The sequence below is a fragment of the Podarcis raffonei genome, chromosome 1 (assembly GCF_027172205.1).
Source record: "Podarcis raffonei isolate rPodRaf1 chromosome 1, rPodRaf1.pri, whole genome shotgun sequence".
Classification (NCBI taxonomy): Eukaryota; Metazoa; Chordata; class Lepidosauria; order Squamata; family Lacertidae; genus Podarcis; species Podarcis raffonei.
This window is the reverse complement of record NC_070602.1, coordinates 117280066-117295157: the sequence shown is the minus strand read 5'-3', so window position 1 is coordinate 117295157 and position 15092 is coordinate 117280066. Positions and strand designations below refer to the sequence as shown.

At 50.5% G+C, this 15092-nt stretch overlaps 1 protein-coding gene and 1 long non-coding RNA gene across 2 annotated transcripts in view; one reads left to right on the top strand and one right to left on the bottom strand.

The window, feature by feature from the left end:
- The window catches only part of LOC128398494 (uncharacterized), a 32573-nt gene extending 27712 nt beyond the window's left edge, over positions 1 to 4861 (bottom strand). Inside the window, exon 1 of the long non-coding RNA XR_008327149.1 lies at positions 4476 to 4861. This is a non-coding gene — a long non-coding RNA (uncharacterized LOC128398494). The remainder of the gene's footprint in view (positions 1 to 4475) is intronic.
- A 2321-nt stretch (positions 4862 to 7182) lies between these two features.
- DLX1 (distal-less homeobox 1) lies at positions 7183 to 12064 on the top strand. The gene is made up of 3 exons (XM_053359627.1): positions 7183 to 8140; positions 9019 to 9218; positions 10864 to 12064. Exons 1-3 carry the CDS (start codon positions 7828 to 7830, stop codon positions 11116 to 11118), a joined length of 768 nt encoding a protein of 255 aa, XP_053215602.1. The 5' UTR covers positions 7183 to 7827; the 3' UTR covers positions 11119 to 12064.
- Positions 12065 to 15092: the final 3028 nt, after the last annotated feature.

The window sequence follows — 15092 nt, the reverse complement described above, 5'->3', positions numbered from 1 at the left end:
TCAAACGCTCTGGAATCAATAATAGCTGAGTTTAAAGAGAGGGCCGGAGTCTCTGCTTCTGCCTTCGGTGGATAGAAGCCAGCCAGAGCTGCGCGCTTTGACACCCCATCCTGGTCCAAGGGTTAAGCACGTCTCCCATTCCCCTACGCGGGTGCCTAGGCAGAAGGAAGCCCCACTAAGGTCAACAGGATTTGCTCCCAGCCAAGAGCGCACCTCCAGTTGGCAGCCTGACGTGGCCTGGATCAGGCCTGGCCAATGCACTGAAAAGTGACAATCCTATGCACGCATCTTGGGAAAGAAGCCCCACTGCAGCGCTCGTGGAAACTCAGCCCGAGAATCATGGGATTGTAGAGGTAGAAGGGGTCTCCCGAGGGTCATCTAGTCCAACCCCTTGCAGTGCCGCAATCTTTTGCCCAAGGTGGCGCTCGAACCCACAACCCTAGAGTCTTATGCTCTACTTTAAAGCTACTTTAAAATCACCCGTCATGATTACTGTTTCTTGTTGGCTCTTCACACCAGCCCTGGGAAGCCAGGCTGAGAATATTCCCATTTCACAGATTATAACTGAGGCTAAGAACCGGTGTCTTCTCCAAGGCGGTACAATATTAATTGTGGTTTATTATCCCTGCCACCCCAGAAGGCCGCGCTATCCCGCATCCCCTGGTGGGCTCTACTCTGTTTCTGACTAGAATCCTGAGGTCCAGAAACCACATCCAAGCGCCAAACAGAAGCTAAATGGGTGAGCGACGGGGGGAACCACCAAGTGCAAATGGGGGCTCAGGGACCGCGAGATCCAGTTACCTGCTGGAGCCCAGGAGACTTCGTGTACACTGAGACGTGTAAACGCTGCTGCTGTGTACACATACGCATCTATAGCAGGGTTTCTTGCTACAGGTTGGCGGAATCTGCCCTGTTGCCATTGTGAAGAGGTTACGAGTCAGAAACTCACCCAGCCATCTAGTGGCAGAATCAGATCCCTTAGAAACTGCCGGAAAGGATCCTGCAGAGAGATCCCTTGAACACCAAAGAACACCCTTGGGGTTTTCAGAAGCAGTAACGACAGCAGCCAGTCGTCTCCATCAGAGGCTTCTGTCTGCTACTGCGACATTATTAGTTTTTTAAACCCTGTACCTACTGACTTGGGAGTCAAAGCCATTGAGCTCAACTGGATTTTACTTCTGAGTAAGCCTCGAGGGGCTTGCGCTCTAATGCGTCGGATTGGGCCCGCATCTCCCTCTGGGGTTAGAGAGCGTATGCTTTCGACGAGGTTCTCTCCGCACCAACCCAGGTTAATTTTATTAGGACTGCAGGATTTTACCAACTGCTGCGGTAACAAGCTGTTTGCGTAGCAATTAGAGCGAGGTGGTGGCATTTATGGTACACATTTATAATCCTAATTATAAAGGTGATTGCAGGAAGGTTTAAAGGGAGCGAGGGGGGGAAACTCTGCTGTGGTTTTTGCTGCAAGAGACTGCAAGAGGCTGCCCCTCGGCCAGACCTCCCCCCCCAAAGTTTGCCCGTCTCCTGGAGGGCCTTTCAATGCGCAACTGGTAATTCTTTTCACGACCCCCGATTGAAAAGCAAACCTTAATGTATTTCTGGATGAGACAGACTCTTCGCCTTCGACAGGTTCCTTCCTGCACAGGTGCTTCCCAAGACCACCGTGGAAGTTGGAGTATTTGCACAAAATGCATTTCTTCGCAATGCCCATTTAGCCCGATCCTAAGTAGCTCTACTAGCCATGAAAGAGTCTGGCTATGTTCAGTGGGACATATTCCGCACCTTAGCCCCTCCTTCCAAAGGGGCAGCTTAAAAACGCAGTCCCTTAACGCGCCAACGCAGAAGTCCCACTGGATCGCACGGGATACGCTTCCTAATACTTTAGGATCGCAGTTACACTTCAAGAGGACGGAAGCAATTCGAGCCCAGAACCCTATAACTTAACTAACCAGGAGTTGATCGGGCAGGAGGGGGAGCGGGTCCATCAGGGCGATCTTGCCTCCCCCCCCCCAAATAAAAATTAAAAATAAAACTCCTGCTTTTTTGTGGTTACTTTCAGGAAAGACACTTCTCACAAGCTAGTTGCAACTGACCGGTAAACTTTGCATTAAAACTACAGTTCTAAAAGTGCTGGTTTAAAAGTTAGCCTCAGTGAGGTCAATCTGACTTACAGATGAAACTCGAAAAATTAGAATATCGTGGAAAAGTTCGTTTATTTCAGTCATTCAACTTAAAAGATGAAACTAATATATGAGACTCGTGACATGCAAAGCGAGATATGTCAAACCTTTATTTGTTATAAATGTGATGATTATGGCGTACAGCTGATGAAAACCACAAATTAACAATCTCAGAAAATTAGAATATTAAATGAAATCAGCAAAACAAGGATTGCAAATAGAGCAATATTGGACCTCTGAGAAGAAGCAGCATGCATATGTACTCAGTACTTGGTTTGGGCCCCTTTTGCATCAATTACTGCCTCAATGCGGTGTGGCATGGATGCTATCAGCCTGTGGCACTGCTGACGTGTTATGGAAGACCAGGAAGCTTCAATAGCAGCCTTCAGCTCTTCTGCATTGCTCGGTCTCATGCCTCTCATCTTTCTCTTGGCAATGCCCCATAGGTTCAGGTCAGGCATGTTTGCTGGCCAATCAAGCACAGTAATCCCATGGGCACTGAACCAGGTTTTGGTACTTTTGGCAGTGTGTGCAGGTGCCAAGTCCTGCTGGAAAATGAAGTCAGCATCCCCATAAAGCTCGTCTGTGGAAGGAAGCATGAAGTGCTCCAAAATCTCCTGGTAGACTGCTGCATTGACCCTGGACTTAATGAAGCACAGTGGACCAACACCAGCTGATGACATGGCTCCCCAAACCAACACAGACTGTGGAAACTTCACACTGGACTTCAAGCATCTGCCATTGTGTGCCTCCCCATTCTTTCTCCAGACTCTGGGTCCTTGGTTTCCAAATGAGATGCAAAGTTGCTCTCATCAGAAAAGAGGACTTGGGACCACTGAGCAACAGACCAGTTCTTTTTTTCTTTAGCCCAGGTAAGATGCTTCTGACGTTGTTTCTTGTTCAGGAGCGGCTTGACAAGAGGAATACGACATTTGAAGCCCATCTCCAGGATCCGTCTGTGTGTGGTGGCTCTTGATGCACGAACTCCAGCCTCAGTCCACTCCTTGTGAAAGTCCCCAACACGTTTGAATGGTCTTTTCCTGACAATCCTCTCCAGGCTGCGGTCATCCCTGCTGCTTGTGCATCTTTTTCTTCCACACTTTCCCCTTCTGCTTAACTTTCCATTAATGTGCTTCGATACAGCACTTTGGGAACATCCAACTTCTTCTGCAATTACCTTTTGAGGCTTTCCCTCCTTATGGAGGGTCTCAATGATGGCTTTCTGCACAACTGTCAGGTCAGCAGCCTTCCCCATGATTGTGGTTCCTACTGAACCAGACTGAGAGACCATTTAAAGGCTCAGGAAACCATTGCAGGTGTTATGGATTGAATAGCTACTGCACCTTTTCACAATATTCAAATTTTCTGAGATTGTTAATTTGGGGTTTTCATCAGCTGTATGCCATAATCATCACAATTATAACAAATAAAGGCTTGACATATCTCGCTTTGCATGTCACGAGTCTATCTCCTATATTAGTTTCACCTTTTAAGTTGAATTACTGAAATAAATGAACTTTTCCACAATATTCTAATTTTTCAAGTTTCACCTGTACTTCAAAGGAAAGTTTGGTTAGGATAAGGACTAGGGTTTCTCTGTATGCAATTTCTCAAGTAGCAGAAAGCTCGATTCAAGTCACGAGCGCGCGCACGGGGGGGTCACTATTCCCCTTCTCTTGTGTGTGTATGTTTATTAGTGTGTCGCCTTTGGTCAGAAGGATGGCTAAACTAAGGCGCTTGAGGTTTAACCCAGAAATCTTCCATTAAGGGGACATGGGGGGGAGGGGGAGGGAGAGAGAGTGTTTCTTGGGGGAAGGGGGATAACAAACACACACACCCAATGTAAACATCCCCACTTGGTACAGCTAAGAGGACACTTGAGCGTTAGGTCCTGCTGGGATCCTTCGCCCAATGGCTAGAAAATCAATCCGGATTATTCGCGAGGTGCTGCGGAGATGGGGACAGTCCGCAGCTGATTGCAGATTTCTGCCACCCGTCTCCCCTCGCCCCCCCCGTAAAGAAGTGTCTGGACTCCAGGCTGCTGCTGCTCCTCCTCCTTTTCCCAGATGTCCACCTTCCCAGATGTCCACCCCACCCACACAAGATGTGTACAGCTTAGCCTCCCAACTTTCTCTTCCCCAGTTCTGGGCAGTTTGGGGAAACTTCAGCTAACTTGAGCGCGCGCGGTTGTTGTCTAGGGCGAGGAATCCGACCAAAGTCTCCCTACCCTCCTCTTCTTCCTCCTCCTCCTCCTCCTCCATCTCCACCTCCAGCCTCCCCGGCCGGTCCACTTACAGCTCGGGGCTCCTCGGGGAGAAGGCGGCGGCTGGGTCTTCCTCAGGTGCGCAGCTGCTTCGGGGCTTCTTCTCCTGCTTCTGGGTGGAACCGTGGATGCTGGAGAAGGCGCAACTCTACTTCTTTCGGCAGCTTAGACGGGCTTTTCCCCGCCGGGGTGGGGTGGGAGTTTTGTGGACAGAGAAGTCTCTCAATTCCCTGACCCGCCGAAGAAGGTGATCTGCTGAACGGAGGCAGGCTGGGTGGATCCCTTCCAGTTTGGCTCAGACACTCCCCCAAGGGATTTCAGCCTCAGTGTTATTTGGATTTGGAGCACGGCGTTCACTTAGGTCTCAGTTGTTCTGCTTCCTTCTAACCATCTCACTCTTTCTCCAGCCAGCCAGCGAGCAAGCTGCTCTCAGGCTCTGGGAAAGGCGTGAGCCACAGAGCGAGCGAGCGAGCGCGCCCGTGGGGAGGGGAGGCCTCCCCACTAATATCTGTAACGCCATCAGCAATGTAATTTGTGCGGAATGTTCATTTTGTATTGGTGTTCTCCCTGTGCCAAAAATGTGCGCTTGATTGCATAGAGTGGGCTCGTTGACGGAGCAAGGTGTGACCGCTGTCGAGGGGCGGAGGAGGGTGAGGGAGAAGGAGAAGTTCAGCTCAGGCCAAAGCGTGGGGGTGGGGTTTTTATATATAGATGGATATATGGATAGAGAGATATATAGCTCTCGATCTCTTCCTCACCCCCCAGGCTGTTTTAGACTGCAAAGGCGCCGCGCGCCGCGATGAGTGTTAAATAGATGGCTAATTACGCGTATGAAAATTAAACATCAGTGTTATGCTAATAGGGCCGCCTTCAGCTGTGGATCAGAGCACTTGAGACTAGCATTTAATCAAAGGAATCAGTAACCAATACTGCTGCACGTGTGAACTTTCCTCAAGATCATCATCTCTCCATCCCCGCCGCCGAGCGGCTCCTGGGTCCCGCGCGCCCAAGCGAAATGATGGATGCGGGGCGGGGGGGAGAGAAATAATTAGCAGGCGCTTTCTAATTATTTAGACGACGAAAAGTCAGTTGGGATTCAGCCCAGAAGGCCTTTGCCTGGCAGCGGCCCTGAAGCGCCCCCCACACTATCGCCACCCCCCCGCACCCCCGACAGCCAACACTTTGGTTCTGGTTGGTCAGAGAGAATTTGGCAAAGTGGGAAGAGGCGGGGATCGGGCTTCGACTTTTTAAGGGAACGGGATCAGGCCAACACGCAGGTCGCTTCCGTCTCGGGGTGGATTGGTGTGTAGATCGGGGAGGAGTATTACTCTGGTTGAGCTCCCCCCCCGCGCCCCCGGAAGCACAAAACAGCTGGCCTTTGGCTATCTGCCCTGGAAAGGAAGCTGCTGATTTATTTCCCCATTCCAAGCTGAGCAGGCCTGTTGTTAGAGGAAGAGCCAGCTTCCCAGTGACACAGAACTCTTCGTCAAAGTTTGACTTGGGAAATGTAACCCGAAAAGTACTTCTCATGGTGGACCTCCTGCTCGCTAAGGATGAAAAACTGAGAACCCTTCCTTCACCCCAAACACTGAAATCCTGATTGTGATTACCAAAAGGTGGTAGAAGGGAACTGAGGGGTAAGGGATTCCCGTTAGGTTATTATTCTTTGTTTGTTTTTAACAGGGGTCTCAAGACAGCAAAAGGCATTTTCTCACCCGTTTTGGCTCAGCAGCCAACACTGCGTTTGCTTTCCATACTGTCTGACGAAGAGTTCTGTGCTCGCGCTAAAGTCGGCACAGTTTTTCAGCTGACCAAACCAAAAACATGAATGACAGCCCCATCCCCGAAGGTTCCCAGGTAAACCTGTGAAAAGCAGCTTCTTCTGAGGTCTCCTGCATCCCCATCCTGCGGAAAAAAAGGGGGCGGTGGGGTACCTTCTTTGCCAGAGAAGGGGACCGTGAAGATCTCTCCTCCCCCCTTTCCTTAAGATAAGCCACAAAGCCTTTGTATTGGGTAGGGCAACTACATCAGCTGCCCCTTTTGGGGGGACGAGGGAGAGCTGCTACATAATGGATCCCCTAACACGTGCGAAATTGATCAGATGCACCCTCCGTGGAACATCCCAGCCCCAAATGCACGCACACACCTGACTATATACCACAACAACTTTGCAAAAGCAGGCTGGTGGCAGTTGCTGTTTTCTTTATAAGCAGCGAGACATGGTGAGCTTCAAGCGGTGCTAACCATTTCTGGACACGCACGCACGCACCTGTGTCCCAGTTACTGGTCCTAATACAGTGGTACCTCGGGTTAAGAACTTAATTCGTTCCGGAGGACCGTTCTTAACCTGAAACTGTTCTTAACCTGAAGCACCACTTTAGCTAATGGGGTCTCCTGCTGCCGCCGCGCGATTTCTATTCTCATCCTGAAGCAAAGTTCTTAACCCGAGGCACTATTTCTGGGTTGGTAGAGTCTGTAAACTGAAGCGTCTGTAACCTGGAGCGCCTGTAACCCGAGGTACCATTGTATAATATCTGAAGAAGCTGGACGATCTGTTCCCATCTCTCTGTGAGAGACCCCCTCAGAGAGGGAGATCTGCACGGGTGGGAGGGGGTCTGGAGAGAGAGAGAGAGAGAGAGAGAGAGAGAGAGAGAGAGAGAGAGAGAGCCCTTCCTCTCTCTCAATCCATCTGATGTTCTGACATCAGGTTGGTGGCGCTGCTAGAGGTAGTAGATAGCAAAATCGTTTGGAGACGTCAGAGGGGTCCTGGAGCCTGGGATCTTTCCCTCTCCATAGGAGGGGTTTTTGCGCCCCTCCTTCCTCCCCTGGGGGCCAGGGAGGGGTCTCTGGGCGGCCCCCCTCGCGCTGGCCCCGTCCAGCTCGGCGCCGTCGTCTCTGCCTTCTCTCCTTCCTTCCTTCCTTCCTTCTGCTGCTTCTCTCCTTCCTTCGCGTCTCTCTCTCTCTCTCTCTCTCGCTCGCTCGGGTCCAGCAGGCGAGCCCCCGAAAAGCGTCTCCGGCCAATCGCGCGCGATCCTGCCAGGCGGCGGGCCAATCAGCTCGGCGGGCTCATGCATATTCATCGCTTTTGGCTGAGTCAAAGCTTTTAGGCGAGTTTGTGTAGATCTCCAAGCATCATGCCTTAGACTTTTTCAAAGAGACAAACTCCATTTTCTTATGAATGGAAAGTGAAAAGCCCCGGGCCTCTTAAATTGGGTCCTGAGAGAGAGAGAGAGAGAAAGAGAAAGAGGAAAGAGAGAGGGAGAAAGGGAGAGAGAGAGACCCCCCAAAAAGGCAGGCTGGAGGAAGAGAGAGAGAGAGAGAGAGAGACAGAGAGAGATCGCCAGGGAGAGAGAGAGAGAGAGGCACCCAAGGCAGCGGCGCGCAATGACCATGACTACCATGCCAGAGAGCCTCAATAGCCCTGTCTCCGGCAAGGCGGTCTTTATGGAGTTTGGGCCGCCCGGGCAGCAAATGCCGCCGTCGCCCATGTCTCACGGACACTATTCCATGCACTGTTTACACTCGGCCGGCCACTCGCAGCCGGACAGCTCCTACAGCGCAGCTTCGTCCTTCTCCAGACCGCTGGGCTACCCCTATGTCAACTCGGTCAGCAGCCACGCGGCCAATCCTTACATGAGCTCAGTGCAGTCCTACCCCAACAGCACCAGCTTGGCTCAGACCCGGTTAGAGGAGACAGGTACGTGCCTGCAGAGGGGAGGGGAGCTGGCTGGGTTCTGTGGGGAGAAAGGGGGAGGAAACGGGGGGAGGGGGAGGGGAGGGGGGGCTCTGGGAAGCACCAAACGACACCCCTCCCCAGAAAAGAACAAGATCTGAAAGGGGGGAAGGAATCTCGACGGAAGCAAAACATCATCATCATCATAATAATAATAATAATAATAATAATAATAATGCTATCAAGCTACACCCCCCCTCCTCCTTCCCAGTCCTCAAGAGAGCAAGCAAATTCCTCCAGCCAAACCTCCAAGATCTCTGGAGTTTGCACACAAAGGCACCCCGTGCCCGGCTGGCAAAACCCAGAAAGAAATTCCTTCTCTCCTCTCCTCAATCTCTCTCTCCCTCTCTCCACCCCCCCCCCCAGATGTGCGCCTATTAGGCTCGGCAATTATTTATTGCGTAGCGCTATAAACAATGTATGCAATTAAGGGTAATTAAACCTAAAGTGCCGCCGCCTGTAAAAATAGCAAACTTTCTTTCTTCTCCGGCGACCGAGCCTCCGGGACTCAGCAGCCTCTCTGGAGTTGCCGAGCAGCAGCAGAAGAAGGAGAGGAGGAGGAGGAGGAGGAGGAGGAAGAGGAAGAGGCAGCCACCGGGCTCCGGGGCTCCTTGAGAGTGGCGAGGAAAAGGAGGAGGAGGTGAAGGAGGGTTGCTTGACACGGCTGCTCCCGGGGCACCTCCAAGGCCAACGGATTTGTTGGGAGGAAAATTTGGGGCCCAGGATTGCCTTCTCATCAGCACCATCAGCATCGCTGGTCATTCATTGCTCATCCCTCCATCCATCCCTCCATCCATCCAGTCATCCAGTCCCTCACTGGCCCCCTTTCTTGCTTCTTGCAGGGGCCGAGACGGAGAAAAGCACCGTGGTGGAAGGCGGAGAAGTGCGCTTCAACGGCAAAGGGAAGAAAATCCGAAAGCCCCGGACTATTTACTCCAGTTTGCAGCTGCAGGCTTTGAACCGGCGGTTCCAGCAGACTCAGTACCTGGCTTTGCCCGAGAGAGCCGAGCTGGCCGCCTCCTTGGGGCTCACCCAGACCCAGGTAGGCAGCGCCAGCAGCACCTGCATCCCCAGAGCATCCTTCGCCCGCTCAGCCCCATCCCTGAGCCCCGAGCAACTTCCTGGCGGCCTCGCCTGCCCGCGGCCCTCTCGGCTCGCCATCCCTCCCGAGGCCCAAGAGGCAAGATCCCGGGGGAAGCTGGGCGGGGTAGGTGGTGGGACTGCTGCTGCCTGGCGGTGGGGCAGAGGGCCCTCCGAAGCATCAGTCGAAAAAGACCTTCTTCTGCTCCACTGCTGCCCCACCACCAGACCATGTTCGCTCCCCTACCTTCCCAAGCGCGCTTAAGATTTAGGAAACCCCTGATCTCATTGATGTTTCCTCAAGAGCTTGCCATAAAAAAGTCGGTCGATCTCTCTCTCTTTCTTTATCTAGCTATCTTTCCAACCCCCGCGTTAAAATTCCAAGGAGGGGCACTGGAGAGTGGCATGCCCATTTTTAAGGGCAATTCTGGGGAGAATGGTGTCCCCAGTAATAATAGCTGCCCTTATCCTATGCCTGGCTTACTCGGTCTTCCTGAACCCAGTGGAACTAATTCCCCTCCCTCCCTCCAACAAACAAACAAACAAACAAACAAGCAAACAAAGGTGCCCAGGTGATGTCTTGAAGATGTAGGTGTTTAGATCTCCATTTCTGAAGGATCTCACCATCTCCTCCAGCGGTTTAATTGTCCATCTTTCAAGTCTTGGAGGATCCTATTTGGTTTGGGTTAATAGAAGGCTCCTCTCTCCCTCGAATCACATACAAAGGCGCGCGCCCTTATCTTCTCAACCACCATCAAATCTTCACCTTTGTCTATCTGAGAAAGATGTACAGTGTGTGTGTGTACTTGTCACCCAAATAGACTGATCCCCGTTGCAAAATGCGATTTTTCTTATTCTTTTTGTTTAAGTTGCTCCAAATAAAATATTTCATTTGTCTAGACTTGGGTCCCTCGTGGGCTTTGGAACCTGGGAGATCCGAGGCCTTTTGCCTCTGTGATGTATCACCCTCCTGAAACTTGCTTCTCTTGGAGCAAGGCCGTCCCACCTTCCTTGTGGCGCAGGAACTTTAATTAAGGATGGCGGCGTGATTTCAGTAACTGTAGTTAGGATTGTCTTTAGGATTCCTAGGCCTTAAAAACCCCCCAAAAACTCGGATGTTGCCTCAGATGGAAACTAACAGGCCTTCCTGCTCTCAACCCATGTATATATTTTTTAATTTTTTAAAAACTGTCCTTGTGGCTCCTCGAATGACCCACACACTTCGCTGGTGGTACATTTACGCATTTGTTTTGGGGGAGCTATTTTTGTTTTGTTTTGTTTACAGATGACCTAGTGCGGGGAGTGTGGTTTTTAGCTCCGCTAAAGAAAGGGGAGAAGTTAGTAGTGCGCCTCCATTTCCGGAAATTTGGTCCCCCGAGCGAAAGACGCGCGTTGGTATCAATCAAGCGTCCCTCCCTAGGGGTGGGGGAATCACAGCCAAGCGTTGCCTTGGGCCTTGGGCCTGGTACCGTATTTCTCCGGACAGAGACCCTCTTGGCCACTGGGTGCCCTTTTTCCTGGTGCCTCCCGGATTCTGTCTAGCTTGTCTTCTCTGCTGGCGCCTTCAACTTTCGTTTTTCTCTCTCTCCCCACCCCTTTGGGGACAGGTCAAGATCTGGTTCCAAAACAAGCGCTCCAAATTCAAGAAACTGATGAAGCAAGGAGGGGCCGCTTTGGAAAGCAGCGCACTGGCCAACGGCAGGTCCCTGTCTGCCAGTTCCCCCCCAGTGCCCCCAGTTTGGAACACCACCTCGACGTCGGGTAAGACCTCCACTGGGACCCCGGCCACTTACATCCCCAGCTACACGTCTTGGTACCCTTCGGCCCACCAGGAAACTATGCAGCAGCCTCAGCTGATGTGATTGGGGGTTTTTTGGAGGGGTTTTTCTTTCGGGTTTGGTATTTCGTTCGTTTTTGGTTTTGTTATTTTTTTTTATTTTTTAAATAATAATAAGAAAGAAAGAAAAAGTTGAACCAACAAGCCGATCTCCCCGTCGGCACCAACCAGAATACTTAAAAGAAAAAGAAAAAAAATTACTAAACACCCCACACAAACACGCGCTCGAACACTGTGCTTAGTTTGGGGAAAGCGCGCGCACGCACGACCCAAGGAGCTTGAGAAAAGGCAACGTGGGAAGAGGCGCCAGCCAAAAAATTTTAAAAATAAAGGAAAAAAGGACACGCCACGCGCGGACAGTCTTTGGGAAAGTCCTCCTGGGCGCAGCCGCTGCTGAGCTGCCGGGCGAGGCAGGCACAGATGCGACGCGGGGCTGGTTCCCAGTGCAGACAGCTGACGCGGCAGCCACGGATCGGCCCGAGAGCAGCCGGACAACAGCCTGCCAGCAGCGCCGGAAAAAACCCTCGGCTTAGTTGGACAATCAGGAAAAAAATATGAGAAGAATCTGTTTGTACCAGGAAGAGGGGCGGGGAGGAATCTATGTCCTCTTTCTTGTCTGTCTCTCGTGTCTGTTCTAATGAAATGTAGGTCATTCCCTTCATCTCCAGTTTTCTGGTCTCCGAAAAACGGGACACAAGTCGTCTTTCTTTCTTTCTTTCTTTCTTTCTTTCTTTCTTTCTTTCTCTTTCCTTCCTTCTTTTCTTTCCATTCCCCCCGCCACCTCCCACAATGTTCGTTGTTAGTCCTCGGTGTATATTTTTTTTTCTTCTGTCGAAGGGGAAAGGGGGGATTTTTTTTTTGTTTAAATTATTATTATTTATTGACTTTGAAATCTACCACTATGAGAGTCCTAAGCATTTTTCTATAAAAAATAATAATAATAAACTTACGGGCAGATCTGGTTTGCAGAAGTGACGTTGTTTTCATGCTGTTTGTTTCAAAGTCGAAGACCTCGCACACATACTAGGGAGGAGATGCTCAGGCGCTCAGTTTAATTTTAATTTTAATCTGTGTGCATTCGCTTTTCTGTTTCGGGAAGGTGTGGGGCAGACCGGAACGGGAGCATTCGGGTTTCACACACGCATTTATGGAGAGATCTATTCCCCCACCCGCTTAGCGCTCATCTCACGTTAATTATAACTGAGAGAGAGAATTAAAAAAAAAAGGGGGGGGGGGAGAAATAAATCAAGGTAGTTTGCTTTGGAAGCAGAGTCAGGCCAAGGCGTTGTTTTCTTTGCTTTTAGCGAAGTAACCGTGCCCGTGTTCAGGCAGCTACCTTTAATGAACCAATTGACTAGATGCCAATTGGGCTTCGCAGCTTTAAATCTCAATTTCTTAACGCCACAGAATTATCAATGTGAAATCTCCCTGCGCTTATTTTCAAGTGCAACCTTTGGTCGCTATACATTTTTTTAAAAAATAAATAATAATAATATTGTCCTGTGAACACGTTGCACAAAAACTAGCTTTTTTATTGTTTTGGGTTCTTTCTCCCACACACCCCGCATTTTTAAAATTTAAATCGGGCGTGGCTACAATATATGATGCTTTGTGAAAGCTGAGATTCTTGGAGATTTTGCCTGTGGACAAAAAACCAAACCAAACCACCCTCTCTGGCGCTCTATGTCGGAAGATGCGATACTAGTCTTGGGATTCCGCGCTGTTGCTTTAGTGCTCTAAAATGTCAATGTTTAGTTTTGCATTTGAGGATATTAACTTATTTCATTTTTTTCGTTTGGGGTGGGGTGGAGGAATAAACAACAACAAAAAAAGGATGAAAACACACACACACACACAAGCCCACTCAACGCCGCCCTGATTCAGTCACCGTCCTGGCCCTGCCCTAAAAATATTTGCACACACAATATGATGAAAAGTTTCTTTTGATAGTGTGAAATTATGTTTTGGAAGCGGGGGGGGGGGGAGAGCCCGTGCCATGTTTCCTGCCGGGGGCGGATGATGAAGGGACACGGGGACTTTAGGTCATCCTATCCGTAGTCGTGAAAAAACGAAGAAAAAGGCAGTTGACTGGTTGGAAACGTGACCTGCGGTGGAGAGAATCATTTGTAACTTGGGTTGTTCTGATGCGCGCAAGGGTTAAAAGGAAGAAACCGCAGGATCTTTAATGCTCAGTCCCTAACGAGGCATTGTTGAGTGTGTGGAATGAAATCAAGGGTGAGCTGTGCGCTCAGGATCCTGGTTCCTGCATCCATTCTGGATGCGCTACGGTGGTCGGATGGAAACAAACCACATTAAATGCGCGACGGAAACGCTCAGTTCTGAAGTGAGAAGCCCGCGCCGGATCTTCTGCAGGGCATTAAGGGAGGCTCTCTTGCAAATGGAAACGCAGGGCGCAGGGGCGACGCAGCGCAACAGTGCGCGTGCATGTGTGCATGGGGTAAGAAGCCCAGACCTGATCTGGGCTGCGATCTACTACAACGCTTTTCTTTTGCTTGTTCCCCAACTCCCACTACGATCTTGAATTTATGGTTGCTTCTATAAATAACTCTCCAGCGAGCTAAGGGCTGAAATATGGAGAGACTTTCCTCCCAGGCACCTTTCCAGGCAAGGTGCTATGTTTAATTCCATCCTAGGCGATCGCCTTTCCCTTTGCGGGGGCGGGGGGGGGAAGTAGTGAGTGCGCGCTTGCGGTAGGTCTTCGCTCAGGAGGCAGAACAGGTGCTAGCTAGGGAAAAGGTCTGCGGTTGCCGCCTTAGAGGAAAGCAAGAGGAACTGGGACGGGGGGGGGTGAAATGGGCAAAAAAAGACGGGCTTGCCTCTGGTTTCAGAGGCACCGAGGTCTAAGAGCTGAGGTCCTGCGGGATTGCAAAAGAAATAGAAATCCTGAGGTTTACCACCGCAAATAGCGATATATTATTATTATTATTATTATTATTATTATTATTATTATTATTATTATTATAGCGTATGGCTCGGGACAGCTTGGAGCACACGTGTGTGTGTGTGTGTGTGTGCAGCTTCTCGCCCCTTTTGCTGCCCTGAATTTTAGCTCTCCTCTTTTTTTATTATTCCTCCCCCAAACAACCCCAAAGACGCGCCGCCGCTTGTCACTACCTCCTGCACCGTTTCGTCAAGCGCAAACTTTTCAGCGGAGGAAATTGGCAGCTTACACGCGTTTCCATCCCTAAAACACGATGCCGCCTCTCTCTGTTTAAGCATCCAGGAGGCTGGGACCGGCTCCAGCGGAGCCTTCCCCTCGGGGACGCGCATCTGTTTGGACAGCAGTTCTTGGGAAGGGAAGGAGAACCTGGAAGAAAGGAGATGGGGGGGGTGCGGGGAGAGAAAGATTTCTATGGGCATTGCACATGTATGTGCGTATGTAGGCAAGCATGCACGGGGGATGACAAACTGGGTCTTTGATCTGGGTAGCAGAAAGCCTAGTTTCGCCATTGCAAATGCGCCTGGGCAAGAAAATAAAACCGAGATTGGGGTGGAGGGCAGCGAGGAAGGCGAGGGATTGAGGAAAGCGGTGGATCACCGTTTGGGAGGTGGTTTTACTGTCTTTCTCTATGGGTGGTCTCTCTGTATGTGAGAGATCAGGGGAGGGGATGGCTTAGGAAACTTTGGGCGCCTTGTCCATGCTTTTGCGCCTTGCGCATGGTTTTGGAAGATCAAAGCGCCACCGCTTTTGGAGAAGAACAGCTCTGTGTGTGTGTGTGTGTGTGTGTGTGTGTGTGTGTGTGTTGGTTCCTTCTTTGCTCATCAGGACAAGACAAAATTCAAGAGATATTTCTGAGGCACACCACCGAAGTCTCTGAAGAATGCATTATGTCCCTCGACCCCCTCCCACCCCACATCCTCCGCTTAGTTGTTATTAAAAATGAATAAACAACCAACCAACCAACCCACATAAGCCTTCAGATTCATCACCCCAGAGCCTATTTCCCCATTGCAGGGAACTAAAGAGGAGTTTGCGGA

Bases quoted from the DNA above. Each gene is read 5' to 3' on its own strand.
- DLX1 (XM_053359627.1), top strand. From the start codon at position 7,828: ATGACCATGACTACCATGCCAGAGAGCCTCAATAGCCCTGTCTCCGGC. The intron at 8,141-9,018 runs GTACGTGCCTGC...TGCTTCTTGCAG, and splicing joins GACCCGGTTAGAGGAGACAG to GGGCCGAGACGGAGAAAAGC. The intron at 9,219-10,863 runs GTAGGCAGCGCC...CTTTGGGGACAG, and splicing joins TGGGGCTCACCCAGACCCAG to GTCAAGATCTGGTTCCAAAA.